Raw genomic sequence first — 19,076 nt, 5'->3', positions numbered from 1 at the left:
GGACTTCCTATGCTGTGTTGCCCTGGACTAATAAACTCTGTTTTGACGATACAAATGCTTGGTGAGGTGTGTTAATTCCAGAAGAGTGTATGCATCTTTACCCGAAGTCTGTCTCAGTTGGACTCACTGAACAGAGCTCACAATGTGTGACAGGAGTGCTGAAACCCCAGATGCTATCTGGTGTGATCACGTGGCCTACCCTGTGCAGGAAGAGTGAGATCCTTTGGGTCTGGCACACTAGAGGGGATTCTCCCAGAGACTTTCAAAGCTGAGCGCTTAGCACCAATCCTGTGGATCTGTGACAACCATAAATTTTTTTTAAAAAAGTTTCATCTCTCTTTGTCCTCCCTTCCAGAAAGTTAACAGCGTAGCAAGCTGGGATGTAAAGCTACCCTGCACTAAGTCTGCCACACTCCAACTGTCCGTTTTGACCATGCTGTCGTGCACTAGAAGCTCCTTAGTGTGCTTTGATCTACGTCTGTTTTGGGTGCAGCATAGATTTACTAACCAGTTGCCACCAATTAACTGTTTGTGTAGACAAGGCCTTAGATCGATGGCTGATCCTCAATATTTGAGCTTTAATGTATTTGCTTTTCTTAGCTCTCTAGAAATAGTTTTGCCAGCGTGTGTTTCTATAGGAAACAGATGTTCTTTTTTTTTTTAGTTCCAGCATTTACTATTTTTGTTGAGTTCTGCTTTTTTACAAAATTATTTAAAGGATGAAGAATTGTTTCCTTAGCTGTTGTTTCTTTCCTATCAACTAAATGTATATGTTTTCAGTCTTAGAAATCCCCACCCCCGAACCCCCGGAGTGATGCAAGTTTCACGCTGTCCACGCTGGTGTAATATCAGTGGGAGACGCTCTCCTACAAAATAGCTTCCCCTTCTTGCTGGGGAGAAGTAATTATACCGATGGGAGAGTGCTTTCTCATCATCATAGCGCATCTTCACCAGACGTGCACATTGCAGATGTGCCAGTGTAGCACTGTACTGTAAATTTGCCCTAAGCTTTCTCATAACAATGCCTGTTATTAACATTCTTCTATATCTAATTAGCTAGGAGGCTCCACCCATCTTGGCAGATGATGACCTGCCCTTAGTTACACACATCTTTGTCATCTCCCATTTGGACTACAGCAATGTAATATAACTGGCTGTGAAGCCATCCGCTTTTAAGAAACTCCAACTAGTACAGAACTAGACCTGGTTGGGAATTTTCTATCTCAATTAATTTTCAACACAAAATGCAGTTTCCACAAAATCAAAATTTTAATTTTAATTTTTGATTTTGTTATTTTTCTATTTTTGTTCAGGAAAAACAAAACAATATTTAATTTCAGCTTGGTTTGACCTGAATTGAAATATTTGGTTTGTTAAACTGACCTGAAATATTTTCTTTCAAGTCAGTTCAACATCAACCTTTCCTTCCCCCCCCCCCCCCCCCGCACCAGTGTGGTGGCACATTCCTTCATGGGACTTTTTTGGATTCCTGATGCTCCCACTCTCTTCTATGGACAGGGCTACCTGGCCAGACTACATTTCCCATGATGTGATACAATTTCCCCCCTGATTGAATGGCCTGGTTCTTTGTAGGTGTCACTGTAGGTGCATCATGGGAGATGTAGTCCAGTCAGGAAGCTTAGCCTAACGAGGAGAATTAGGGCATCAGGCAACTGAACTACAACACCCATGAGGCAATGTGCCATCATAGCTAGATCCAGTTAAATGTTGAAATGCCTCTCAATAAAATGTTTTGAGTCATTTCAACAATCCAAAATCAAACATTTTAATTTGGGAACACCAGAAGTTTTCATTTTGATCAAAAATGCCAAAATGAAAATGTTTTGCCATTTCTGAAAAATTTCAGTTCAGAACTTTTAAGAAATAAAGATGTTGAAATATTGGAATTTTATTATCGATGGAAATTCCAATTTAAACTCAACTCCATACAGAACTATGCAGCATGTCTTCTCAGCAATGGGTGCTACCAAGAGCACGTCAAACCTGCCCTACACTCTCTTCCCTGGCTTCCCTTAGACTATAATGTCAAGTTCAAGGTTCTTATCTTCAAGGTACTCCGTGGCCTAGGCCCCTGCATATTTGAAGATCACCTAAAGCTCCAGGATAAAGACCATAGTGGACAATTCCATTCCTCAGACAATGGAACTTCCTACAACAAGGGTTTAAAGCTCAGCTGGGCAGGAGACACAACTTTCTTGTCAGCCAGTCCAAGACTATGGAAGAAACTCTTCCCTCTTTCCGCCCTCCTCCCCCCCCCCCAAGGAACTAAGGACCATCACAAACCTCTCCACCTTCTGCTCGAAGTACAGAGTGCACTTCTTTGACCTTCTCTAATATAAAACAATAAACCCACTACCAAAACAAAACCCTACAAACAAAATTCTTCCCTTGGGAAGAGGACGAGAGGGAATGAACTACATGTGACAGTTGTTGAATGTGCTGTTGGAAGCTGCTCAGATACTACAGTGAAGGGGGCAGTATAAAAACACACATAGAATAGACTGGTCTTTGTTTAATGTTTGAGCTAATTCAAAACTGTCAGTTAAGCAAGGTTAATAAATCCTTTAAAATTAGGGCAGGGGACTGGCATCCTTTTGGCATGGAGTCTCCTGCCCTCATAACAATTCCCTTTCCTGGTACACAGGAGCCAAATGTGGCTAGGCACGTGGAGAGCTATGATCATGACATGACCAGCTAAGGAATTGTGCACATCCTATTCCTGTATTGATTTTTTTACCCTGTTCTTTCACCTTACTCTGGCTGGCTCATCTACCTGCAATATCTTATCTAGCATAATGGAGCCCAGCCTGGTTGTGGCATTTAGATGCTACACAATATAAATGTTTAATAATTCTACTATTAATAGTAATGTAATTTATTTCCTTCAATCAGTCACCTAACATTAAAATCAACGATTACTAGCTTACCTATGTCATACAAGAATTTTGTCATAATGTTACTGTGGTGCCATTAAAAAGTGACACAGTCAACAAATATGCAGCCAGTAAATTCTTGTTGAGCTGGTAGATGATCTGGTGGGACTTGCATCAGTCCAATGAAGTAAATGGGATAATCTTGCTGATGACGTGTGTCCTGGGGCTAATGCATGTCTGAGTGGTCGGGACTGGTACTGCAGGATGCTGCTGTGATGGTAGCAGATACAAAGCAATTTATTCAGATAGGAAGAGTTATTATTGTAGTTTACAAGCAGTTTTAGGGAACTAGTGGTTTAAATGGTTTACATGGGACTAATTAACATTAAAAAATGAAAAAAACATTACAATTCCCTCTTCAGTTTTAAAATGTCTTAAATGGTGAGATTCAGAATTATATGTATTTCATGCAGGAACATTTTCAGGGTGTCCATGAGCCAAACTAGTCTTTGCTTTAAATTACACATTGACTTTGTAGTCTATGTTCCTTGCTTTAGAAGACAAACTTTAATTTATACCACTGAATATTACTAAGAGTCTGTGGTGTGTAGCAATGAGTAGAGATAGAAACATCAATAAGACCCTACAGAGCACATTCCTTTTCAGTGGTATAGCCATTCAGTAGAATAGAAATGCCTTGTACACACTTGGAATATATATTTAAAAAGTATTCCCAGGTGTAATATAATTAGAACCAAAAATATTTTAACATTTGCTATGCTACAATATACCAAAATGATATTCTGACAATGTGTACATCTATGTAGTTGAGAAAAAGTTCTCTTTCCATTAGCTATGTCTGGAGGATATTCTAAATTTTTGTGATTGGAAGTTTTGGGGGGCAGGGACTGTCACTTCTGTGTATGTGTAAGTTCCTTGCACAATGGGGCTCAACCTGATTAAAGTCTGTAGGTGTTGCCACAATGTAAATATTAAGTAGTAATAATTAATACCAGTGACAATGTATGATTTAAAAAAAACCAACCGTGTGGTTTTGGGGATGCTGTCATGCCGCAATTCCATGAGCCTCCATCTTAATAAATACAAAGGTACTGATTGAAGCAAAGAAAAAAAAAAAAAAAGCATTTGTTCTCTTCAGGCAAAATTAACAACAGAAAATGAAAAATCTTGGCCAAAACAGATATATTCTAATGAATACTGGTGATATTGTTGAGGGGAAGGATTATATTTGCTTTGCTTTTCATTGCTGTTAGCTATTTTTGTCACAATTTCAAAAGGCAAAATTCTGCCGGCTTTGTCCTTAATTTCCTACTATCTGTATATTAAGCTTCTATAGAATTTTATTATTCAGCAATTCATTCAATTCCTCTTTTTTATTTTGGTCTTGCAGACTTGCTTAAGGATCTGCCTTTCCCTTTGAGATTTCTGCTGTGTAGCCAAATCAGGCAGGTTGACTAATTCTTGTATTTAGGCATCTCCATTGTAATAATAGCAGAGATTGATGAGTTTTCCTGCTGTCACAGCTTTCCTTCAGATTCTGAATAAATATATTATTGTGCTTGAGATGGTTATTTCACCTCACACATGTTTTATAATTTCATGTCCCAACTTCTCTTAACTTCAGTGAAAGGAAAGAAACTGGTGGGGTTTGTCTAGATGGAGAAATTAACTGACATAGCTATGCCAGTATCATTATATAACACCCCAGGTGGACACTAATTCTAGAAGAATAGTTCCTTTTTCCGATTTAGTTTAATATGCTTATACTAGAAATGCGATGTCAGTAAATTGCACTGTGTAGACAAGACTGTAGTTTTGTCTGACAAAGTATTCTGATACAAAGTCCAGTCCTCATACATGTACTATGGGAATGGGATTGGCCTGTACAGTCAGACTCACCCCTTCTCCCTCTACCACCAGGAAATGTGGTGGTAATGTTCACCAGTTCAACAATATAATGTACAGAACTGTTGAATATTCTCACTGCAGGTATTTAGATAAATGTCATGACCTTTCTTGAAGAAGGCCCTTGGAAGTGGTGTATGACTGTTGTCTAGTCCCTACACAGGAAAGCTAGAAATTGCCTTTGAAGTGCACTGTTTCTGAGATCCCTTTTGGCCAGATACCCAAAATGTGTTGTCTCACTATCTATCTGAGGTATACAGTTTAAATGTAGCGGCTGAGCTTTTATCTGTGTTCTGCTGCAGGCTTGACACTGTGAGCTCCCTAATATCTTTTCGCGATTTCATTGGCCTGGAAACCCAACAACTGACCCAACATTGTCCCAGGAAACTGCACTGAATTGTAACCACTTTGTTTATCACCTGCATTTCTATGGAAAGAGACTTTGCCCTCAGTAAAGAGCGATTCACTTACAAAAGCAAAGTTTGCTCTGTTAATTCCTGCTATTTCAAAATGTCACATGTGACAAGATAGTTCCTTATTTAGAGCCCAGAGCTTTTCCCTGATCTGTCAGCCCTTTGAAACATAGTAGGACCTGCCAGACGGTTCCTTACAGAAGGATTTTATTGACAGCAACTAATTACCATTCATCACTTAGTGGAAAGGAAGAAAGGAATGAAACATTTCCCATGACGTTCTCCACATTGCTTGTTTTCCTCTCTCTCATTCACAGTACTTTGCAGCTGCTGGGTAAGTCTCCATTGTGTGTCTACTGTAAAAATTGGATATTAAAGGTCTTCACCTCATGCTTTTCCTTGGGCATTTTGCTACTCTGTTTGGTGTAGAGTCTGGCTATTCTTTCTTTGTTATTAACCATATAGCTGTGATGGGTGGGAGCCGCCTCAGGGAAAGTTGCAGATTCACATAGGATGCAGGGGAAGGCACAGGGCCTAGCAGGATATTAGAAACAGGTACAGAGGGAGAGAGGGGACAGAAACTTTAATTCTGAATGTCGTGACTTGCAAATGGTTGTGGCCAGCTTACTGATGGCTCTGCATGGGTGTGCAATGGGGGAAGAAGGTGTAAATAGCTTTCTCTGCCTTCCCTTACAATTACATCCCTTGTGCAGTGATCCCCCGTAGGACAGTTGCTTTGTGGAGCCATTTCTTCATGGCAGCATTATCCAGGTCTCTACCCTCTTTGAGGAAGAGACTACAAGAGCAGGAAATTGCTTCCCTCTCCCCCCCACACCCCCGACGTTAAGCTGGAGTCTCATTTCTGATCTGATCAGTGTGTTTACACGATGGATGAAGGAATGGATGTAGATGATAAAGGGAATCCCTTTATCATCTACACTGCAATCGGAGGTGTGAATTCAGCTCAGGTAGGCATACCCATTCTAACTTTAATCTAGCTAGTACTGGTGAAAATAGCAGTGAAGATGTGGCCGCTCAGGCTTCATTGCAGACTAGCAACACGAGTACATGCCTAGGGTTCCAGGCAAGCTTGTTCAGCCTGAGCAGAAGCCCATGCCACTGTGCCTTCACTGCTATTTTTAGCTGTGCTAGCCAGATGAAAGCTAACACAAGTATGCCTGCCCGAGCTGCAATCACTTCTTTGATTGCAGTGCAGACATACCCAAACATATAAAGTGTCTGTGCGCGTGCACATAGATAGAAAGAACCTACATTTTTAAAAGTGACATGATTTTGTGTGCCTCTGTGTTTTGAGCGCCCAACTTTAAACACTTTCAGGGGCTGGATTGGGACAAAAATCACTAGTTAGATAAGAAATCTTAAGTCATATTGTAGGCTGAGCTGTTAGGCTGACCTATTATTAAGATTGCCCACCACTCTCCATTATAAGACCATACTTTTAGTTGCTTATCACTTTGCCAAACTTTAATTGGCAAATACTTGGTCCTGCTAGTGAAGGCAGGGGGCTGGACTTGATGACCTTTCAAGGTCCCTTCCAGTTTTAGGAGATGGGATATCTCCATTATTTATTTATTTATTTATTTATTTATTTATTTATTGTTCGGGCTGAAATTTTTCATGGATATCTTCCTCGGGCTGAATGTTTTTGGTTCAGCCACTTCTGAGAATGCGATTAGGGAAAATAAAGTTGTTTTTCAATGTTAAATTCTGATGACTATGGCTTTGGAAAGCGCTAGCATCCCCATGCTTTGGGGAAGAGATTGTATAATTGGCAGAGGCTACCCTTTGTGTCAGGGATCTGGCTTATGCCATTCCTGTGGAAATCTGTCTGAATTTGGTCAAGTTATAAGCCTTTGGAAAATCACAGTTGGCACATATGCCGTGGAGATGACGTATATTTTAGTAACTAAAATCTCTGAAGATTCTGCCATCACAGAGCATATTTGGGCCTCTCACAGCTCCTCGTGTTGACTAAACTGTGCATGAGCCATCCCCGCCGATCAGCTGAGCATGCTCCAGCCTCTCTCAGCTCTTACAACAGATCAGACTGCTCATGCACCATTCCCATAGCATAACATCATCTCACAATTCATACAGGTGACCAGACTGCACATGCACCATCCACACAGAGTGACTGTGGGGGAAGACCAGTGCATAGATTGAGACATGGGATTGGCTGGGTGAGGGTAGGCCTGGGAGCCAGGGAAGGAAACGGGTGGAGAGGGAGATAGTGGATGGTGAACTGAAATTGAATGAGGAGCCAGGGGAAAGTGGGACTGACAGGACAAGGAAACTGGCAACTGGAACCAGTTGGAGGGGGGAGGAGGTGCAGGGAGGGAATACAGATCTAATGAGGAGCCAGGTTGCATGGGGGATAACTGGGATTGGCTGGGCAAACAGACTGAGACAAGAAGCCAAGAGAGGGGAGAACAAGGAGTCTGGAGAAGGAGACTGGCACTGGGAGCCAGTGGGGACAGAGAGCATGGCCAGGGAGATAGGTGATTGGAGACTGGGGAGAGATGGTGGACACATTAGGGAGTGGTGGAGGGAACTGGGAATAGCTAGGCAGGGAGACTTGGAGCATGATGGGGGAGACATGGACTGGGAGAAACTGGTAGAGGGAGTCTGGAGTGGGAGACTAGGACTTGTACAGGAAGGAAATTGGGACTGGGACCAGTAGCCTGAGGAGTGGAGACTGGGACTAACTAGATGAGGAGAATGGGCTTGGGACTGGGAGTCAGCAGTAGGACTGGGGCAGGTTGAGGGTTCAAGATTGGGGACATAGGAGTCTGTGCCATCTAGAGCACACACACCTTCAGAGCCTGAAATAGAACTCAAGATCCCTGAAGTTCACCATTCCTCTGCTGTCAGAGGTGATTGCCAGTGGGCATGGGTGAGCATGAGTGACAGCTCATCTCTTGATGCTCACCCTTCCCCTTTCACCTATGTTTAAGGCTATCTTAGATTTTGTGAGCAAAAACACATTTAAAATACCCACCCAACCCTAGCTCTCCCCCTCCCTGCAAAAAAAAAAATTCTGAAGTTTAGAAGACTATACAAAAATATACACTAATAGAATTCAACTCCTGGTTTGATTTTAGTGTTGCTGTTGCTTTAGAATTGATGGTATTTTACAATTAATATCATATATTGATGGACTCTGACAGATTTTGCATTCCATAGAAGCACAGACTGCATAACAGAGTCTATTTGGGTCAATCATAATTAATATTACATATCTTTCTTCCCTTTCCAGGTGACACTGAAAGATTTTGGACTACAGATTCTTTGACAGGTTTCCACTACCAGATAAACTCCCAATCAGCTCTAACATGGCACCAAGCAAGGAAAAGCTGCCAGCAACAGAATGCAGAATTATTAAGCATCACAGAGATACAGGAGCAAACATACCTGAGAGGTAAACTAACAAAATAATCAAGAGTGAAAACTCAAGGTGACATCTTGGCTGCATTGAAGTTAATGGAAAAACTCGCATTGATGTTTGTGGGACCAGGGTTTCACCCACAGTGATTTTTCTGTTATTGTGTCAATTCTAAATACATCTCAATGGTCTGGGAAACCTTTTCAGTGAGGCAGCAGCATTTATGTCACCCTTTAAAAGGATAAAACACATCCCCCCCCACCCACTAGCCTGCAGTACAGGAAGACTGGCCATTCCCCTTTCGGGGAGCATAGTGACATTGGCCATGAAAAAACAAGAAGCAAGTCCTGGTGCAAAGGTTGTCTCCACATCATCTGCTTCCTCCCACCACTGTTCAGGAGTAGCCATAATCTGATCCATAGATTAATATGTTTCCTGTAATCTTTAGTGATTATTTATAACTCCAATATATAACTTCAGAATACATGAAGGTGGTTAGTCTCATCCTAATATGGGTGGATTTTACATGCGTCAACTTCCAATAACGCCAATGGAGTTAATAATTTAAGCTCCTTTATAAAAGTCATGAAGGAGGCTTCATAAACACCAGTTTGGAACAAGACCAGAAGAGAGCTAATGAATCTTTCATGTGCTATGTTTGTGCTGAAATGAAAAGTTCATTTATTCCTTTTGTTAGCCAGAAATCTCTGTAACCTTTACACATATATGCTCACATGTATATTGTGTTCCTATTCTCATCTATATATTTTACTAATTGGAAAAGTGATATTTTTATTAACTGGCTTTGTCTGAGAAATGTAAATTTTGGTTCAAAGTTTCATTTAATTTCTTTTGTAATTTAGAGATAACTAAAAATATGGATTCTGCTCTCTGGATTGGACTTAATAGTTTGAATTTTAACAGTGGATGGCAGTGGATGGGCAGCAGTCCTCTCAGATATTTAAACTGGGCTCCAGGTAGGTAAATCTGTTTATAATAATCAAAATAGATCTTCTGCTGGTGTAAAGTGGTATAGCTCCACTGAAGTCACTGATTTACTTGGTGGTCTGCCCCATCATTTTTAAGAGTAAAATTCTCTGATGCACATTATAGATTTCAACACCAGTATTTTTTATCACTATAAACATGGAACTGTCTATAGAAATGAATATCATTTGGAGTTAATAATCACCAAACAGATCTGATCCGAATTTTTCCTTAAAATGTAATCTAAAAATGAAAAATATAAATTGAAGCTTCCAGAAGCAGCAAAATATTTAGGAAATAAAGGCACTGCATCTTCTTCACATATTCTAAATATTATACACCGTTAGAGTAAAACTGATGCTTCATCAAAAATCTTCAACACATTCTATTTAGAGAACAGGGGCCACTGCATCCTTTGATGACAGTGTAACTGGAATAATGCAGTGGAAATCAAGCCCATTGTTGCTTATATAGTCTATTACATATTTGCTATTTTTTATTTCTAAGGCCAGTTGCATGAAATCTTTATTGTAATTTGTATGTGTTCATCTGCTCTTGTAGCTTATTTGTTGCTGAAATCAATAATCCAATGCTTGTGACAGGGTATGATTCAGGGGGGAACATGATGGTTTCCAAGCTGCTTCCACAAAATAAACTCTGGCCATGTAAATTGACAAATGAACAGCTGCTCATAGTAGATTGTGCAGACTTTCAAAATATGATCATGTGAACTGCTAGGCTTCTCAGTAGGTCTTGAATATACCCATTGGCTCCACTGGGCTCATTGGGCTTGGCTCTTTGATTAAAGAAAAAGGAAAAAAAGCGAATCTGTCTTCCAAACTCCACCCACTTGTGGCACCAAAATAAGACATCACTCACAATAACTTGTGTGGATCTATCCTTCCCTCTCCACCCTTTTTGATATGTACAATGAAGTAATCAACAATGTTGACATTTAAATTATCATTACTGGGTATCTGCATTAACACCTCACAGAAATGAACGGAGCAGTTCACACCACTCAGAGCTATTGCTCCAGGGTCTCTGCAGACACATCTCTGCAGCTTAGGCCAGGTCTGCACTACAAAGTTATGTCAACATAAGCCACCTTGTGTTGACTTAGGCCTTGGCTACACTTGCAAGCTAGAGCGCATTAAATCAGCCCCATACACCCTAACTGCAGAGGTGTCCACACTGGCAAGGCACTTAGATCGCCCGGACTCGTGGCTGGAGCACTCCTGGTAATCCACCTCCACGAGAAGCATAATGCTTGCTGCGCCCCAGCTGGAGCATCGTGGTGCCAGTGTGGATGCCCTGGTCTGTTAATGCGCTCTGATCGGCCTCCAGAAGTGTCCCACAATGCCTGTTCTAGCCACTCTGGTCATCACTTTGAACTCTATTAGCCTGCCCTCAGGTAACCAACTGTCAGACCCTCCCTTTAAATTCTCTGGGAATTTTGAAATTCCCCTTCCTGTTTGCTCAGCAAGGAATGGAGTGCTCTCAGCACATCTTTCCAGGTGATCATGTCTCCATATGCCAGGCGATCCCCAGTATGGAGCAATGGCGAGGTGCTGGACCTCATTAGTGTTTGGGGAGGGGGAGGAAGCTGTCCAGTCCCAGCTGGCTCCAGCCATAGGTATTACGATACCTATGGGCAGATATCAAGGTCCGTGAGAGAAAGGGGCCATGACCAGGATGCAGTGCCGTGCAGGGTTAAAGTGAAGGAGCTGGGGAATGCCTACCACAAAGCGCGGGAGGCAAACCACCGCTCCGGTACTGCCCCCATGACCTGCCGTTTCTACAAAAAGCTGGATGCAATCCTTTGGGGCGACCCCACCTGCATAATGAATAAACAGGAATCTTGACTCAGAACAGAGGTTATTTTACCTTTGAATTTTGCACAGGTGTGACTTCTGCAGGAATACGGTGTCCAGTCCTGGTATCCACAATTCAGGAACGATGTTGGTAAATTGGAAAGGGTTCAGAAAAGATCTATGAGAATGATTAAAGGATTAAAAAATATGCTTTATAGTGATAGATTCAAGGAGCTCACTCTGTTTAGCTTACCTAAGAGAAGGCTACAGGGTGACTGTCTATATGTATCTACATGGGGAACAAACATTTAATAATGAGCTCTTCAGTCTAGCAGAGAAAGATATAACGCAATCCCATAGCTGGAAGTTGAAGCCAGACAAATTCAGACTGGAAATAAGGAGTAAATGTTTAATGGTGAGAATAATTAACCATTGGAACAATTTACCAAGAGTGATGGTAGATTCTCCATCACTGAAATTTTTAAAATCAGGATTGGCTCTTTTTCTACAAGCTCTGCTCTAGGAATTATTTTGGTGAAGTTCTGTGGCCTGTGTTATACAGGAGGTCAGGCTAGATGATCCCAAGGTTCCCTTTTGGCCTCAGAATCTATTAACTTTTTTCAGTTTGATTAATCTGTGCAGCTGATAGTGCTCTGCGTCTAGTCAGTTTAACAATCATAAAGGCAAAAGAGATCACCAAAAAATTGTTCCTTCTATTGGTGACATGATTTTTTGCAGTGATTACATGGAGATTCTGTTTTATCTGTTTGTCAAAGGAAGCCCCATTCCAGCCCCTGGTAAACTCTGTGCCATGCTGAATCCCAGAAGAGCTTCTAAATGGGAAAACCAGGCATGTAATCAGAAACATGGCTACATTTGTAAAAGGGGAAACTCCACTTTAGAGTCTCTCAATACGCCTTCAGGTAAGTGTGTTAATTTAATAAAAAGTTGTTGTTTTTTGGTAGAAATGGCAGCCTGCAAAGATGTGCAATGGATAAAAAGGAGATGCATTTTGATCGCCATGAAATTACAGTGGAAGTTATTTTTTTAGCCAAGAGCAATACTTTAAAAACACCCGTGTGTGTATGTGCATGCCTTTGTGCACAAGCAGGTGGGGACACACAATTTTCTATATTGCTTGGTACAAAAGGCCATTATTCTGCCCTTATCCTATATTAACCACTCTGGGAAGAATTCCATTATTCCATTCATCTAAAGCAGGGTGGCTAAATTTTACACAACTAAAAGCCATATTGGCAATTTGACAGGAGCCAAGGATCGAATTTGCATAAACCATAATTGTAATTTCATGTCCTTAATTGCACAAAAGGCACATACCACAACCACCCTAACCTTTAATGCAAAGAGTCAGTCTGTGATGACTACTGCTCAGATGGACATGAAGTGTTGCGTGCTGGACAGCAGGAGCACTAGTTTTCATTATCCACGTCTCTGTATTAAAAAGCGGCCATGGGCTACATTTTACATTTCCTTGGACTACATTTAGACTGCAGGCTGCCTTTGACCTAAAGGATGCAAATGACAAGTTAATAGCAGTCATATACTATATCTAGAAGTGATCTTCAATAGGCTGTTTCCCAGGGATGCTTTGAAAGCTGCTGTAAATGCTCAGTGACAAACTTATTAAACTAGATAGAGATTTTATTTAAGAATATTTTAACTGACAATAATATGAGAAAGAAATGGGTCAAGATTTTTTTAAAAGGGGACCTAAAGTTACGGTCTGAAACCTGTATTTAGTGGCCCAATGTAAAAGGTGACAATTTAAAGATGAGACTATTAGTAGCAGTAGTTTACAAAATTATTTCTGATGGTCAGTTACTCATAAGCAGTTACTAGAGGTTTAGACCATGAGTGTCAATACCTGAAACTTCTAGGGAGCTGCACTACATGACAAGTCTGGGTAGATCTGTCCAAGTCTGGGTATTTTTTGATATTTAGATGTTTAAATGATAAAGAACCATATTTTATTTATATTCACATTTAACATATTTAATATTAGTCATATTTTAATTCTCACTAGAATGTTCTTGAATTTCTGACCTCAAATGTCACCTATATTCAGCTAGATCTCCTGTATTTTATGCATAATAACAGAAAATACTGCCAGTCTCATTTACTTTGTTCTTTTTTACATTGCTCTAAAACATTTTTATTTTGATTTTAGATCACTTGGGGCCTATTAAATGCCCAGATGGGTGGCTGCCATACTCAGGTCACTGTTACATGATTCACAGAGAGCCCAAAGTATGGAAAGAAGCTTTGACTTCATGTAAGAAGCAAGATGGAAATTTGGCGAGTATGCATAATATTGCAGAGAACAGCTTTATTGTTTCTCAGCTTGGCTACAGTAAGTATTACTACAGGCAACTGTTTTGTCTGCAGTATTTATAATAAACAGTTAGCTGGTTTTTATTTTGAACACTACTGCTAACATTTATAGCCAAGGAATGGATCAGACTTAATGGGTGTTTTTTACATAAACACAGAAGAATATTTTTTGTTTACTTATGAAGTAAAAATCTAAGTATTAAAAAAAGCTGTACAGTAGGAAAGGAAAAATTCTATAGCTTGTGTGTGCCAACCTGCTTTCTTAGTACATAACGGGGGTGAATCTTGTGCCTCCAACCCCAGTCCCATGCATTGGAGGCTGACGAGTTCTGTAGTGACCAAGATCTTCTCAGCTAGGCCTCAATCCAACATTTGAGCATGTGCTTAACTTTAAGCACTGGAGGAGTCCCATTAAAATTGACAGAACTACTCATGCTTAAAGTTGAAAATGTGCTTAAATGCATTGCTGCATTGGGGCCCTAGTGAAGAACAGTTAGGAAAAAACAACTCTGCTACTTTGTACAAACAAAACATGGGCTATTGTGGTTGGTGTCAGCATAAGTTATAAGAAACCACCAAATTCCTCCTCCTCTTTGTTTCATGGACCTGCAGGAGACAGTCATGCAGAGGTGTCTCCAAAGAGTTTTTGGGCTGCCAACATTTTGCAAAAATGTATTTTTTTTCTTGTGAACCATAAATGAGGAAAATGTATTTTTTTTATGAAAAGAAATAGAAAAGGTGAACAGGGTACATACAACTTCATCAAATATGTGCCAGGCCAACCACCGCAACCAGTGCTGAATTGTGGGACAGCACGGGGATAGCTGGTCTGGTTCTGCAGTTTTCCAGTCAATGGCAGCCCTCTGTTGTTAAGAGGGATGCTGTTGCTCAATCCCAGCACCTCTAAGGCCACTGCTGACAGAAGACAGAACCAGGCACAAACCAGCATATTTCTGCCTTTATTTTGTTGCTTTAAGTTATCAATAAAGTTTGTCAAAAATTGTTTATATCTCTCCTCTGCCATTTGCAAAGAGCATATGTCCTTTTGTTAAAGGCAAGATTTTTTTGAGTGAATCTAAGACTTAGCCATGTTAAAATGTAGGCCAGCTTACCTCTCACAGCAGAGAGGGATGTGAAGGAGCAACCTGCATTTTTGCTAAAGGAGAAAGACTTACTGTAACTCTCTAAGTGCTATATCCCAACATTCATGACTGAAATTTCATTCCAGACATGGAAATGTACTCTGTTACCAGTAAAAGTGTCATTAACACACCAACTGGTTTTATGTTAGCGCCAACAGAAGACCTATGGATTGGACTGAATGCCCTTAAGATTCAAATGTATTTTGAATGGAGTGATGGGACTCCTGTGACATATATTAAATGGCTACGCGGTCAACCCAGCTATGCAAAGAGACAAGAAGATTGTGTTGTTATGAAGGGACAGGTAAAATAATTCAATTATTTTTCATAGATCTATAGATTGGAAGGCCAGAAGGGACAGCTGTGATCATCTCGTCTGACCTTCTGTATAACACAGGCCACAGAACTTTCCCTAAATAATTCTAGAGCAGCTCTTTTAGAAAAATATTGAATCTTGATTTAAAAATGTGAGTGATGGAGAATCCACCACGACCCTGTGTAAATTGTTCCAAGGGTTAATTTACTCTCACTATTAAGAATTTGTGCTTTATAGTGATGCTAATCATTGCATAGTTCAGGCTTAAACTGCCATTCATTATAAGCCTGATTCTGAAATGTTCACATACCTCTCTTCTCCATAACCTTACCATAAACACATGAAACCACTTGAAATTTCACATGCCAGATCTCAGCCTAAAGTAAGTTTTCATATAAGTTTGGGACCAATCAGACAGGGAATTTATAAGATGTGTGAGATCAAAAGTGAAGGAGTAATATTTTCCTAATGTCTTTTAGCATTTCATATCTCCTAAAGAACTCGGCCCAGAAATTCCAAAATTATTTTGTTGTTATGGTCATAGCAACAAGTGATGCCTTTGGTTTTAGAGGCTCACAGTGATTTATTTGTTATTATTATAAGTGGCTATTACATACTCTGTTTTCTAATCCACTAGACCATACTCCAGGGAAGTGACTGAACTTCTGAGTTTGTTTCCCCGTCTGTAAATCTAAGATATGTATATACCTTCTTAAGGCTGTGAACATCTTAAATCCTACATTACTTTTGACTGCCCACTTTTACAACCATAAATATCTTTTAACGTGGGGTTTTTTGTTTTGTTTTGTTTTTTGCTTTTTTGTGTATAATGTCCTAGGTTTTAAAAAGCCAAACACTGAAAAGACATACATTTTATGATGTGGAATATTATTCACCCTCCCTCTCCCCCCAAATGGGTCATGAGCAGGATTGGAACCTCTAGTTCTAGAGCCCGGGTCTCAATCAGTTGAGCTTACCAAGTAACTGGTAGTAGTAGCAGGCTGTTGTCCTCTATGTGGACAAGCCAGAGGAGGGGTATGAGACACATATTTTGTCTCTGACTGTGAACAGCCAGTTGCTGACAGCAGAGGAATGTTGAAACTCTGGATTCCTGGAGAGTTCTGGAAGGGAGTGTTCTCTAGTAGTTACAAACCCTTATTTCCTATACCTCCTGCAGCCTTTTGCCCCTCCCCTAGCACAGCATTTCTCAAATGTGGCCACCATGGCTGTATGCAGCCACCAGGCGCTTTTCTTGCAGCCACAGCTTCCTGGGCAATGATTTGGGGGGTGGGGGAAGAGGGGAAAACAGTGGCTCCTCCCGAGGGGCCACCAGCAGTGGTTGCACCCCACCCCCCTCTGGGGAGATACAAGCTGCAGGAGCAGGCAGTCAGTCAGTTCCCCACCTTCCCGGAGGCGATAGGGTTGGGCTTCAGCTCTGGGGTGGCAAGTGGCAGACTCCAGCCAGGGGGCTTTGGGCTCCATTCCCTGGCTGCACAGTGGTGGGCTCTGGCCCAGGCTCACCCCCATCATCACTTCTGGTCCCTGCTGCCTCCCACAGTGCTCCATTGCCCATGCCCCCACTGCCTCTGTACCCATCCAGGGCTTAATTTGTCTCCGAGCTTGCCAGGGCTGAGTAAGTCTGCTTTGAAAAGTGATATTAACAAACATACAAATATCACTTTTCACAGCAGACTTACTTATAGCAAGCAAGTCTTTTAAAAAAAAAAGAAACAACAAGAATAAAGACAAAAACATTCAAAGCACCTTATTTGTGTTTCTATTCTGTTTAGGTCCAATAAGGTCCAGGACAACTGTACATTATTTTTATTATTGAGTCTTAAAAAAAAAGCCTACATAGATAAATTACAATGATTTGGGCATGTATATGTGCATATTTATTTGTTTTTCCTGAAGTTAATTAAGTATTTTAGGAAAAATTGTCAGAGTGGCCATCAGCAAGAGTTGGTGGCCTCACTCTGAGGCCACCAAAAATTTGTGGTGAGAACCCCTGCCCTAGCCTCTATATACCACCACCCTGCAGCCTATCTCTGCTCCTGTGTGCCCCACAACCTGTCTATCCCTCCCACACAGCTTGTCTCTGCCCCACACCACTACTCACTCTCTCCATTCCACTCAGTCCCTTCAGTCCCTGGCTGGAGCATGCCCAGTCCAAATGGGAACTTTGGAGAAAATAACTGCCAAATTCTAACAAGTCTGTTCTCAGCATGTGGGTCCTGATAGTTTTCTGAGGTTTATAACCTGGCCAAATTTGGTAGACTTTCATGGGGATGGCAAAAGGCACATCCCTGACACCAGGGCATCCCCCTGCCAAATTACAAGTCTCTGCCCCAGTGTTACCAACTCTTGTGATTTTTATCACAAGTCTTGCTATATTTGGTGTTTTTCTTAAAGCTCCAGCTTCTGAGATTAAAAAGTTATACGAAAAATCTCAGTTTTGGTTTAAATCCCCCCCTTTCCCCCTCCCCCCCACACACTTTGATTCTAGCTCTCCTGGTTTCAGAGAAAAGCTTGATAACACAAAGACATTGAACCATAATGGAAACCAACAGGCCAATAAAAAGAGCCCAATACGTATTATTTTTTTTAAAAAATCTCATGATTTTTAAGCCACTCTCATAATTTGAAGTGCCTCATTCATGATTACTGAGCATCTCAGGTTGGCAATACTGCTGCTCCAAAGCATGATGCTTTTGGAGTAAATGATTATAAGAATTTTTTTTAATATGGACAAAACAACGTCTTTTTCTCTAACCTTGTTCTGAGAAGTGGCTGAACTGTTTTTGTTGAAACTTTCAAAAGAAAAGTTCAGCTTGAGGCAAACACCCAGCAGGGAAAATTTAATCTCAAACGGTTAAAGTTTGGCAAATCATAAGCAAATGAAAGCAGGGTCTTATAATGAGAAGTATTAGGCAATTTAGGTGTCACTACCAGCTCGGCCTAGGATATTTTTGTTTCCATCAATGGTAAATATTAATCCTCTCCCACCATTAAATGGGGAGAAGAACAGAGCTACTGAAGAACAGAGTAATTAAGTAGTTTACATAGTGGGCACTGTAGTCTAATGGATTAAGCATGGACCAGGGCATCTCTGTTTTAATCCTGGTTCTGACACTAACTCTCTGTACGACATTGTGCATGCCATTTAGGGCTCAGCCTGCGTAAAAGGCAGCATGTAGATGTACACTGGGAAGGAACTGTAACTCAGCCCCAAATCCTCTCCTCTCTCCCTCTTGCTCAGGGTGCTGCTTACTCTCCTTGCTTGAGCCTGACTAGCTCCCCTGAGGGAGGAGGGAGATATGGCTTCATCTATTTCTTGGTCCTCGCAGATTTCTCATTCACGCAGGGCAGTATGGAAACATAGCTAGATTTGTTAAAAATAAATAAATGGAAGGTAACAAAACACTCCAAACCACCATAAATAAAAACAAAAATCATTTCAAGTTGACTGTTTCTCAGCAAAGATCTAATGGCAGATAGTTCTTAGGTATCTTTTACAAAACATACTACAGGAAAGTTCATCTAGTTCATTACAAAATAATATAATAAATAATTAATGAGAAACATCTAACATCAAAATTAATTAACATTTTGTGGGACATTATGATTTATTTTTAGTGTGTTTTTTCACTTTCTCTCTCACAAAACTCACTGGCTTTCATCGAGTCTCCTACTCATAAGTGACATCGTCATACTTATGGGGACACGTTCAAGCCTGCATTACTCCAGTTCTACTCCTTTCACTGGAGTTACAGCAGTGTAGAACTCGAGTAACGCTGTGATGAATCTGGCACATCACTTTTTGATGCAA

General features: G+C 40.8%; 1 protein-coding gene across 2 annotated transcripts in view; it reads left to right on the top strand.

Moving 5' to 3' along the window:
• Window positions 1–5,389: 5,389 nt before the first annotated feature.
• LOC117872158 (macrophage mannose receptor 1-like) overlaps window positions 5,390–19,076 on the top strand; it is a 53,740-nt gene continuing 40,053 nt past the window's right edge. For both annotated transcript variants that reach the window (XM_034760340.1, XM_034760338.1), the window contains exons 1-6: window positions 5,390–5,567; window positions 8,511–8,672; window positions 9,500–9,613; window positions 12,214–12,360; window positions 13,626–13,808; window positions 15,081–15,235. In XM_034760340.1, the coding sequence (XP_034616231.1) occupies window positions 5,507–5,567; window positions 8,511–8,672; window positions 9,500–9,613; window positions 12,214–12,360; window positions 13,626–13,808; window positions 15,081–15,235 (822 nt within the window). In that variant the 5' untranslated portion in view covers window positions 5,390–5,506. The remainder of the gene's footprint in view (window positions 5,568–8,510; window positions 8,673–9,499; window positions 9,614–12,213; window positions 12,361–13,625; window positions 13,809–15,080; window positions 15,236–19,076) is intronic.

Source organism: Trachemys scripta, chromosome 2 (assembly GCF_013100865.1).
Source record: "Trachemys scripta elegans isolate TJP31775 chromosome 2, CAS_Tse_1.0, whole genome shotgun sequence".
Taxonomy (NCBI): Eukaryota; Metazoa; Chordata; order Testudines; family Emydidae; genus Trachemys; species Trachemys scripta.
The sequence above is the reverse complement of the archived record's forward strand: the minus strand, read 5'-3'. Positions and strand labels throughout refer to the sequence as shown.